General features: G+C 41.5%; 1 protein-coding gene and 1 long non-coding RNA gene across 2 annotated transcripts in view; one reads left to right on the forward strand and one right to left on the reverse strand.

Moving 5' to 3' along the window:
• The window catches only part of UBASH3A (ubiquitin associated and SH3 domain containing A), a 43,019-nt gene extending 36,349 nt beyond the window's left edge, over positions 1-6,670 (forward strand). The window contains exons 12-14 of the mRNA XM_075912231.1: positions 3,876-3,982; positions 4,466-4,572; positions 6,008-6,670. Of these exons, the coding sequence (XP_075768346.1) occupies positions 3,876-3,982; positions 4,466-4,572; positions 6,008-6,145 (352 nt within the window). The 3' untranslated portion in view covers positions 6,146-6,670. The remainder of the gene's footprint in view (positions 1-3,875; positions 3,983-4,465; positions 4,573-6,007) is intronic.
• LOC142821346 (uncharacterized) lies at positions 4,160-10,898 on the reverse strand. The gene is made up of 3 exons (XR_012898147.1): positions 10,776-10,898; positions 6,983-7,121; positions 4,160-4,293 (listed from the first exon to the last, which is right to left on the reverse strand). It is a non-coding gene; the product is annotated as an uncharacterized LOC142821346 (long non-coding RNA).
• Between the last annotated feature and the right edge of the window lie 907 nt (positions 10,899-11,805).

An 11,805-nucleotide genomic window follows, 5' to 3' on the forward strand; every position in this document is an offset into this window, starting at 1 on the left:
TTTCTTTCACTACATAATTCACCGGTAAGGTGACACACTAACAGGCAAATAGTTCTTATGTGTATATGGATGGGTGAGTGCATGCATAGGTCCGAATCCTGCTCCTATTAAAGTGAATAGCATCAACGTTAACTTTGCAAGATCAGGCCTATGACTGATTATCTAGACTCACATGATGGGCATCCATATTTTTCTTTCAATTTTTAACTAAAACCTACATGAGCCATGTATTGTTACATGTAAAAATAAATTCCTCTCTCCTGTCACATTTCCACCAAGAAAGAATTGTATTGTATTTTGGTGGAAGGAGGTCAAGTCCTTTCCTTGATGCACAGCTCAAAATGATTGAGGACTTCAGAATTTGTGCCACTGTGGGCTGTGTCAGAGTGGAGACAGAGTAAAGAATGAAGATGGGATTCTGATGTTGCCTGATCTCCTAAGCTGTCATGATTTGCACAGTTCCACATGTGACTCTCAATACTAAGAAAAATGGCAAGTATAAGGCAGCCAGTGCCCCTTTTCAACACACACTGGAGCAGGGAGCTGTAAGAACCGGGACAGCCCAAAGATGTTGGGAGAAGAGAGATGAACAGAAAGCAAGGTGTCTGTCATTTTATAGTCATAGTTTGCCAGGATGCTAATGTTCTATTAAAATAAATGTCTGCATTAAATTCTGTGGAAATTTTTGTTTTGCTCAAAAATAATCACTGCACTCGGTGAAGTCTCCTTTTCTGGTCCCTGTCTTCTGCAATATAGTTCTGTGGTTTGGTGCAGTTTGTAAATGTTTGTAAACCACAGCAGAACAGGAAATGAAGACAGACATTGGATCTATTCTAGCATGTTACCTTGCTCATGGCGCCATGCAGCATTGCATCTGCAGTGCATGGTCAAATCCAGAAAATCATTTGGTTAATAAAGGTCCATAACTCTGGGGTTTCCCGGGCATGGACAAGTAAAAAAAAAAAGGGTTGCACCTTTATTGTATCTGTCAACAAAGAGCAAAATCCTTAGTTTCAGAATGAGTGAATAGGCCAACCTTTTCACTTTCCTGGGTCCAAATGTATTCACTGCAAAGTTACTATTTGCAATAGTTTCTTCCTTTCCAAACAAAATATAAGATTCTGCAGTGACAAGCTATGATTGAAGATGAGTAAGGCATTTGATGAGTGGAAGGGAAAACTGTAAAGTGTTGCAACACTGCTGCCAATCAGCTACTGAATTATCTAAACAAACTATATATATATACACATTGTTGTATATCAATAAAAACAGTACAGCTTCCTGCCTCAGATGTTTCATGTATGGCTGGATAATAACATGAGAGATCTCCATATTTCTAAAACAAAATTGGCTCTTTATTAAAAAAACTGGTTTTTTTTTTAGAAAAGCTGCAACTACAGCTACCATTCTAGCCATGTGCACCTAAACTGACTTCCTGGTGCTTTGTCTAAACCCTTCCTTGCTGAAACTTCTGCTCCTTCCTCTCTACCACCCTATCACACTTGGTCTTTCTTGTCTGTTTAGACTGCAAGCTACTTGGGGCAAGGACTGCTTCCGCATATATTCAATATACCGTACATACAATATGGAGCTTAGATCTCACTTGGGGCCTCTTGGCACTATTGTAACACACAAAATGCTCTAGTACAGGCAGTCCCCGGGTTACACGGATCCGACTTACATCGGATCCGTACTTACAAACGGGGCTTTTCTCGCCCCGGAGAATGCGGGCGGCGGGACCGCCCAGACGCGCCGCGGTCCCGCCGCCTGCGTCCTCCGGGGCGAGAAAAGCTGCTCCGCGTCTCCCTGGTCTGCTGGGGGGGGGCGCAGCTAGTGCGCCCCCCCCCAGAAGATCAGGCTTTTCTCGCGGATGCCTGGGGCAGAGCAGCGGGGGCGCTGCCGGTTGGTCCCACAGCGCCGCTCCTCAGCGCTACTGGACCAACCCGGCAGCACCCCAGCTGCTCTGTGCCGGGCTTCCTGGAATCAGCCGCTGATCAGTTTCAGCAGCAGCTGACTTGGGACACCTGGGGTAGAGCATTTGGGGTGCTGCCGGGTTGGTCCCCGCAGCGCCGAGGTGCGGCGCTGCGGGGACCTACCCGGAAGCACCCCAGCTGCTCTGTCCCAGGCATCCAGATTCAGCTGCTGTTGAAACTGATCAGCGGCTGATTCCAGGAAGCCCGGGGCAGAGCAACTCTGCCTCGGGCTTCCTGTAGTCAGCCGCTGGTCAGTTTCAGCAGCGGCTGAATCTGGACGCCAGTTCCGACTTACGTACAAATTCAACTTAAGAACAAACCTACAGTCCCTGTCTTGTATGTAACCCGGGAACTGTCTGTACTAATGATCACACACTGTGACATCTGCACTCCTCAAAAGTTTTTAGTTACTATTTATTCCCTGCTTTCTGAATTAGTGCTTAGATACTATGTTGAATGGGTGCCTGTAAACTCAGAGGCTAAGTCTACACTACCAGTTCTCAGCAAAAAATATGCAAGTGAGGGACTCATTTGCATTAGTAACAATCTCATTTGCATATTTTCTGCCAATCTGTTTTGCGCTGGGGTTTCTGTGCAAAAACCCCAGGGCAAAAATGGTCCCTCATTTGCACATTTTTTGCTGAGAACACTCATAGTATAGACATAGCCAGAGTAGATACACTTAACCCTCTACCAGTTTGCTGAATCTCTGATTCAGTGATAACCCCATGGTGTAAAAGTTCTGATGACAGTCTGAAATTAATTTACACAATAAGACTTTTGTACTTCATGGTAGGTATGGTACAATAGCCCTAGAACACATCAATGTATTTCATACCTCTTCACTGCTTATTCTGCACACTGGTGCTAAATGGCTGAGATAAGATTATCAGATTCTGAGTATATATGTGGTTGAAAGAAGTTGACTGCTATAGTTTCCTGGAATACAGTCATTGCATGTGACAGAGAAACATGTAGCAGTGCAGTTCTCCAGCTAACAGGAGAGGTGACTTTATAGGAAGAAATAGTAAAGTTAGAAAAAGTTTCCTTTGTCCTTTTATTCCACACTTCATGGCAGAACCATAAATCATGGCAGACCCCAAACTGCAGCTGTTCAGTGGAGACATGCTGATTTACAGCAGCTGAAGATCTGGCCCTTAATTTGTAAACACTGTCTTTTTCATGCAGGAGCCATCCATAAGTTAAAGAAACTATAAGGTCAGATTTTAGAGGTAAAACTGCCCCAAATCCTAAAGCTGGCTCAGTATTATTAAATATTCTCACTGGTCTTTATCAAAATGAATTTTCCGTACAAAGCAATCAAGAATTTTGTTTGATTGTTTAATTTATTTTGTCAGAGCAGGTTCAGGTGGGGATTTTTAAAGGGACACTAAAGGCAAGGGGCCAAATCCTAGAATCAGTCCTAATAGTGTCAGAAGGAGTTCTATTTAGGTAAGAACTGAGTAAGGACTTCAGGATTTGGCTCAGTTTTTAAACCTAAAATCAGCCTACCTGGACAATGGGGTTTTTTATATATATATTCTTATGTGGCAGAGACTACTTTTGGATTTATTTTTCAAACACAGGTATTTCTGGAGTATATTTCTTATAAACTGCACAATCCGTTATGAAGTTTACTACGGGACAGTTTCTCTTACCCTTATTTACCTTGGGTAGTTTCTGATTCTGGGAGTTCTTCTATTGGATTCAGTGAGACTACTTCCAGAGAGAGCTATGGTTTGGTGTGAGTTGAAGTGCCCTGCTTCAGATAAGTGCAGTCGCTCTGGTAAAGATCGAGTATAGGTACCAGTTTGTTTACTGAGCTTTGATAATATTGACAATGTCTCAATATACAAAAAGTGTGACCTACATGAGTGAGTCCTCTGTGTTTTTTATTAACAGATGTACTCTCCCAATTTCCTCCCTGGTGCCATTGGAAAGTTATGAAGCGTATGTAAGCAGATGCTCTGCAGTTATAAACCAGATTGTCAGTGACTGTACAAGCAACGGTAAGTATTTCACAGTCTAGTGTTCAGTGCCTCATGATTTCAATGACAGGACCAAAACCAGCTCTGTCATATGAAATATATTTAGTGCAGGTGCTTGGTATTGCCCTATCTTCAAGGTAGATTGTTAAACATTGTGAGATTATATATAAATATATGGACAAGATTAAACATAAGGCAGTAAAATACTCCATTGCTAAATCATTTGGATGTGACTTGACAATCTAAGGAAGCTTCTTTTCTTCTCTTTTCCTTTTTTTCTTTTTGGAAGCTTCATCCTCCTTCTCCCTCCAGTAAATGCTTTCTCTCATTACCTGAATTGAATATAACATACCAAGCAGGATATTTACACTTGCCCAGTCTATAAGTCACACATCTCGGCAAAGATGAACAATGCAAAACTAACCAAGAAGAATAACCAATACCCATTGAATTGTAAAGTTACAGTGCTCTTTCTTCTTTCCTTGAATTATTTTGGTATATCAGGTATCATCCTTATAGTGGGTCATGGCTCATCTCTGGACTCCTTCACTCGACCTGTACTAGGGCTCCCAGCCAGAGACAGCAATGATTTTGCCACATTGGTTAGAAAGGTAAGAAGCTTTTCCAACAGAAAGCTGTTGCTCACCATTTTCTCCTTGGTATATTTTCAGTATACCAAGCAATGGGCTGTCTGTTTTTTCAGCTGCTCACTTAGAAGAGTTACTCTGTGACTCCATAGGGAGCTTGATTCCGTAGTTCTCATGCACAACTGGTCATCAAGGGATGTGAGTTTTACCAGTGAACTGACATGTGACCTTGGGCACATCATAACCTTTCTGGTGAAGAATTTCGAAGACACTATCGCACCCAATTCCCACTGGAAGTTACTGGAAGGTGCACACCTAACTACCAGGTGTGCCTTTGAAAATCTCCCCTTCTGTGGCTTAATTTGTCTATCACTAAAATGGGTAACTGTGTCCCCTGCCTATTATCTCCCAGGTGTTGTGTGGTCCACCTCAGGAAAGCACAGCTCCATTACAAAACTCTATCTGTAAAGCAGTACAGACGCTGCCATGTACACTGTGTCTCAGAGGGAGCCCAAATCATATTTGCTCAGTTTATGAATAAAAAGGCTGTGCTGCCAACATAAGCTCATTCTTGGATCTGATGACCAAACTGGGTGCTTGCTGGTTTGCACATGATCATCAGTAACAACGATTCTGTAAGCCCAATTTTCCCTTCTGTTAATACTTGTTGCACTGGTGTTACAGAGGGGAGAATTTGATCGGCAGTGTGTTTACTGCTGGAAATGATACATGAGATAGAAAGAATATAACGTGGTTATCAAACCTTTGGGACAGTTTGTGGAGCTGACACAAGCTCCATTAGTATCCAAGGGTATGTCTACACTACCCCACTAGTTCGAACTAGCGGGGTAATGTATGCATACCGCACTTGCTAATGAAGCCCGGGATTTGAATTTCCCGGGCTTCATTAGCATAAGCGGGGAGCCGCCATTTTTAAATCCCCGCTGCTTCGAACCCCGTGTAGCGCGGCTACACGGGGCTCGAACTAGGTAGTTCGGACTAGGGTCCTATTCCGAACTACCGTTACTCCTCGTGAAACGAGGCACCCTAGTCCGAACTACCTAGTTCGAGCCCCGTGTAGCCGCGCTACACGGGGTTCGAAGCAGCGGGGATTTAAAAATGGCGGCTCCCCGCTTATGCTAATGAAGCCCGGGAAATTCAAATCCCGGGCTTCATTAGCAAGTGCGGTATGCATACATTACCCCGCTAGTTCGAACTAGCGGGGTAGTGTAGACATACCCCAACAGATTGGCCTCCCTTGTGCTGTTGGTTCATGTTAGGTCAAGTGAGAGATTATATTAACCTATTTTCCTAAAATGTTCTTAAGGTACACCCCCCTGTCCCAAAATGAAAACTGTTTAATTACACTGTGCTTTCAATGGTGTGTCTTCCCCATTTCCAGTGCTATCAGGAAAGTTCTAATACAAAGTCCTGTTGCAATCTCTGTTTTTTTCCCCAGATACCTTCACTGGGCATGTGTTTCTGTGAAGAGCTTAAAGAGGAGAATAGATGGCAGATGATTAACCCACCAGTTAAGACATTAACCCATGGTTCAAATGCATCATTTAATTGGAGAAATGGCATACTGGACAGTTAGTCTTTTTTATATATTTCAAAAAAGAAGAGAAGATGTGATTTCTCCTGACATCAGAGGCCAGTGGTCTATCCAAAATACTTAGAACTTGGGGGAATTTTCCTCCACTATTTGTATGAATTGTCAAAGCACAGAGAGCACTTTTGAAGGTTTTATGCCTTAGTTCTGTTTTTGTTACAGTGATTCAGAAGAAAGAACCTATTAACTGACATAAAAGTGAACATTACTTTATCCAGTGCTGAAGAATGAACTTTTAAAACTCATTATTTAGACTAACATCTGTAATGTTTGACATGTGTAACTGACTGTAAGCCTTGTTGCTTAATGCAGTCATGCAACCATATGGTTATATCTTCAAGAACAAAATACAATCAATAAAGAATTAGACATTTTGTTTCAGACAAATGGACAATTTTGCTTTCTGATTGATTGCTTCTAGTTTATCTAGAGTATGAGTGGACATGGTGCATAATACAGACTATTTATTTTCTTCCTAGAACAAAATTTCAGACTAAACTTTTTTTGCTCCAAAAAAATCCCTAGATGTAGGTCAACTAAAACATTTCATTATTTAGTTGAATTCAGTAAATAGTTTTGGTTGGAAAAAAAAAAGAAAAGCAATTTTTTCCCCCAAAAAAACCCTATCTTGTCTTGACGTTTTTGAAACAAGACATTTAATTTTTTAAATTTGAAATTTAAAAAAAATTGCATCAACTTTATCTTTAAAAAATCTAAAACGATCAAAAAATTGAAAATCAAATAAAACGGTTGGGTTGATCCAAAACATTTTTCCCAATGGTTCACCCACTAAACCAAAAACCACCCAGGTTTCTTCCTTACCTGTTTCTTCCTTACATCTCGCAGACCCTTAAAATTGTCTCTGTTGACTTCCTGGATAGGCTGCAAAGGGGAGGCTTCTGGGGAAACGGGCGTGCAGAAAATTCAGAGATAATTTCAAAGATAGGTGCCAAACAGCCTGCTAAAATTAGATAGTAACATTCAGAGTGGTCATTAGAAGAACAGAAAAACATTTCTGTGTATTTATTTAGGGTTGATTTTCACTGTGATATTTATTTAGGGCTGATTTTCACTGTGGTAAGTGCTCGGAACATGGGTGGCTTAGTGTCAACCTCTGGATGGTTCAGTTTGATTTTCTGACAAAACATGTAGATGGTATCATGAGCTTTTGTGGGCACTGCCCACTTCTTCAGATGACCAGAGTTTTGAGTTTAGGATGTGCAGACTCAAAATACATAGGGGAGAAGGGTGGAGGGGGAGAAAAAAAAGAAGGGGATGGGAAACAAGGAGCAGAGGGTATGAAAATATCAAAGGGAAAAACAAGTAGGCAGAACTGGTAATCTATAAGCACCTAAAAATTAGATAGTTAAAAGAAGCAGATAAGGATCAAAGGATAGCAATTAGAGAGGAAGTATACTAATGCAAGAATCTACACAGACAAAGAGCTGTTGTCACCTTCATTGAATGTTACGTTGATAATGTTCCAGCCATCCGTTATCTCGATTGCGGAGGTCGTCAATGTGAGAATTGAATTTGTGGATGAATTGTAGTAATTCCAATGCCTCTCTGAGTATTTGGCTTGTAGAATTGGTTTGTGACAAGATGGCCACTTGGAGATCTAATATATCTATAGATATAATTATCTATTGCTATGGTCTGTCTTTTAAAAGATACTGGAAGTTGTTTTTTACCTGTTTTGAAATAATTATGCTTTGGCCTTCTATAACATCTCTCATGCAAGGATCTCAGGGCAGACTACAGATATTGTCGGATAGTTTGGGCTTGTGAATAGGCCTTGCTTTAAAAAACATAGAAATGTTTAAAAGTTTTCCAACTCTAAAAGGTGACTATTTAAAATGGCATCTTCTTACTCACAAAACTGCTCTTGCAGATACACTGGGGCTGCATCTAGACTGGCAAGATTTTGTGCATAGTGGTTACTTTTGCGCAAAATCTTGCCGCCTGTCTACACTGGCTGCGAGTATTTGCACAAGAACACTGACTTTGTACTGTACAAAATCAGTGGTTCTTGCACAAATACTCCGACGCTCCCACTCAGGGATAAGCCCTCTTGCGCAAGTATTCTTGCGCAAGGGGGCCAGTGTAGACAGCCAAGTTAATTTCTTGTGCAATGGTTAAAATGGCCATTGGAGCTTTCTTGCGCAAGAGAGCGTCTACACTGGCACAAATGCTTTTGTGCCAAAGATGTCTTTTGCGCAAAAGCATCCATGCCAGTGTAGACGCTCTCTTGCGCAAATACTTTTAACGGAAAATCTTTTCTGTTAAAAGTATTTGTGCAAAATCATGCCAGTCTAGACGCAGCCTGGGTGACTGTAAAAGTGAAATAAAGGCTATTATATTTTATTCTTATTACTTCTATGCAGCTAATGGAGCTGAGACACTGAGTAGAAATCTATTTCCTGCTTCTCCATCAGTAATATAATTGTCCACTAAATTTCAACCAGTTACACCTGTACAAACTGCTTGATGGGAGTGGGGTGAAGGTCCACAGGTGTCACTGGAACCATAATTTAAAGATAATGGACGAATGCTGGTGTATCTGAAGGACATATCTAACAGAATGTTTATTACAGATGATAGATGATGTGCAAGAAAGCATGAAGATTAGTTTCCAGCTTGTGGTTGATGCTGACAATTTTATAAATAAATGTGTTATCTGAAAGCTGTCATATACTTGATATGGCAATCAATGAGTCATTAGACATGGAATTCCACAGTGTGCCAGTTTCACAAGCATTTCTCAGAGCAGACCTGCACTTTACCTTATTTAATTTACATGAGAATAGAACTTTTTTCTGGGTTTAAACACTTGGTGTTGCTGATTTTAATACAAACTTTGAAGCATCGTGCTAATGCTTGAGAACCACAAAGTGAAATTGTGCAGTCTACTTTTATCCATGTCAAATGAGGTGAAAGTGTTAACAGAATAAATGCTGAACAATTAAATGTCTTCTGATTTTTCCAGTTTAAGGACATGGATAAGCTGCTCCATTCATCAGCCCTCCCTACCCCCACAGAGCCCCTTTGGTTTCATTTGGGCTCTGTGTGGTCACTGGGGTCCACTCACACAGAATAGCTTGTTAGTCCTTAAAATGATAAGAAAACTTGTTGTTGTTTTTTAAACAGCCAACATTTTCAAACTTAAAAATAAGAGTCACTTAACTTTAAAAGTTACTGAGCACCTCCCACAGCACCTCTGAAAATCAAGTGTCTTTTACTTCAGTGCCTAAATATGGACCCAAGTTGGATCCTACATTTGAAGAACTTTGGCAAATGTTATTAATATGACAGTATTCCTGTAAGCCTGATGGCTGGCTCTGCAGTAAGAAGATATTCTCTGGGATTTCACTAGGTAATTAAATTGCTTAACAAAGTGATATAATCCCTGTTGAATGTGATGCGTTTATTACTGAGAGACTAGCTGCTGAATTCTCACAAAACTTTGGACTTTTCTTTAAAAGCTTTAGCTTGAGTATTGTGAGTGGATGGATAAAAGGTAAAAAGCCTTTTCCAGATTCTTCGTTCTTATTAAACTTTCAAAATAAGCTCTAATTTATGTTAATGAGGGATATATACTTTTTATAGGGTTTATTATAATGTAGAAAAAGCATCTGAATATTTTTATATTAAAATTCTGGTTGTTCTTTTTGCTTGAGAAATATTAGGAATGTCAAGACTGTTCTTCTTTATGGGATGTCTGAAAGAACTCATATTGTTACTGCTTTCATTTTTATTAAAGAGATGAGGGTGTTGAATTTTCAATGTGGCTTTTTTTCTCAAAAATGTTAAATAGTCATTGAAATTAAATGTGTTAAAAAAAACCCCAACTCCGTTCATTTTTAACAGGCTATCTAAAAATCCCTTTGACTTTTAATTTCTCGGGTTTCATTCTGTTGTTTTTTGTGATATCATTATTTCACTAACATCTTTCACAGAGTAGACAGCATGTGAATTTCTAATGTTAAAACAGAAAAAATACAATTTTTTAAAAAAAGCAGTCTATTCCCCCCCCCCCCCCCTTTCTCCCTTTGCAGGTTCCTTTTGAGAAGTCCCATGTAAGAATTTAGTCACATTGGGAGGGAGCTTGTCAATCACTGAATTATTTAGATCCCTTAGGGCCACAGACTCTCTGTTCTTAGTGGGTGTTGAGGAATCCTCAAGCGGGTCATTAGACATGGAATTCTAATGGTCAACCCCCCCCATGGGCCCACTTATCAGCATCCATACAGCCCAATGGCTGGAATCCAAGTCTCAGTTCCCCTTTACCACGATATATATGGCCCGACTGCCAGAGTCCCAAATAGAGGTCCACTCTATAGGGGTTAATATGGCTCAGCAGTCTGGGTTCAAATACCAGTCCCCTCTATAGGGGTTAATACAGCCCTGAGGCCCAGTCCACAGGTCCAAGGGAAATGATTTCTGCCCAGGAGTGCTGAAGAAAGGGGGTAGGGAGTCCCAGGCCCTCCCACTCCCCTGGGTCCCAGCCAAGGGGCCCTGTTGGCAGTGGCTCAGTCAACTGCTTGCTCAGCGACGAATCTCACTGCAACACACTGAGTGCCCACAGGACAGTCCTCCGTCCTGGGCTACTTCCTACCATTCCTGGGGTGCTGCTTCGCTCTCGCTGCGTCACTCAGGCCCTCACGGACGGCCTCTCTGGCCGTGGCTGCAGTTGAGGCTGCAGAGGCTGCTGCTGTGGTGCTGCTGGTGCTGTTCTGGAGCTCAGGTTCCTTCCCTACTGGCAATCAGCCCTGAGTGAGCTGCGGCAGGGCCTTTTATACTCAGGCTTGCTGAGTGAGCGTGCCCAGCAGGACCGTGGGGGAGGGGCTCTTTCAAGCAACTGGGCCCAGCCCACAGTCTGTTCTACAGTGCGGAGCTGAGACACCCCATCACAGAGGACTTAAAGAGGGTTCTAAGATCTCTAGTAGGTGCTCCTCAAGCCTTACCTGGGCTTGTGATCAGGCCCAGAATGTTTTGCAGAGACTGGGTTCCATGCAGATGATGAGGCCTCATTCCAAATCATCTTTCATTGTCATCCAAATGCTGGGCAGAAAAACACATGCTGAGTGTGTCAACATTTATTTTACTTGCTCTCCTCCTCCACTATTCTTTCTTGGAAAGGGGATTAAAGACAACAGCCGGGGAAGTCCATTGGCATATAGTTTCTGCTATAGTTGTGAGAAGACCTGAAGCCATGTGGAGGCTCCAGCACCTCCATGGGGATAACTCTGGTGGCCTATCCAAGGTCTGCATTGATATCAAGAACTGATGTAACCTGCTGCCAGTTCTGCATGTGTGTGCATGTGCAAAGCCTGTCCTATGCCTCTTCTCCTCCCAGAATAACTAGGTGAAAACTCCGTAAGTGGGATTTTCCTTCACTCTTGGTGAAGAATTCCTGTATAAGAGATGACCTGCCCTTCAGAATACAATAAAGAAAATTAAGGCCCAGATCCTGGAAGCACTTAAACAAATAATTTGATTAAATATGAATTATCTTATTTAAGTGAATGGGACTATTTATATGCATAAGCATTTGCACCATCAGGAAGGAAGTCTGCGTCTTGTTTAGGTTTTATCTAAAATAAGGGAAAAAAATCACCTTTACATACTTTATTGATTCTTCAGAA

The sequence above is a fragment of the Pelodiscus sinensis genome, chromosome 1 (genome assembly GCF_049634645.1).
Source record: "Pelodiscus sinensis isolate JC-2024 chromosome 1, ASM4963464v1, whole genome shotgun sequence".
Lineage (NCBI taxonomy): Eukaryota > Metazoa > Chordata > Testudines > Trionychidae > Pelodiscus > Pelodiscus sinensis.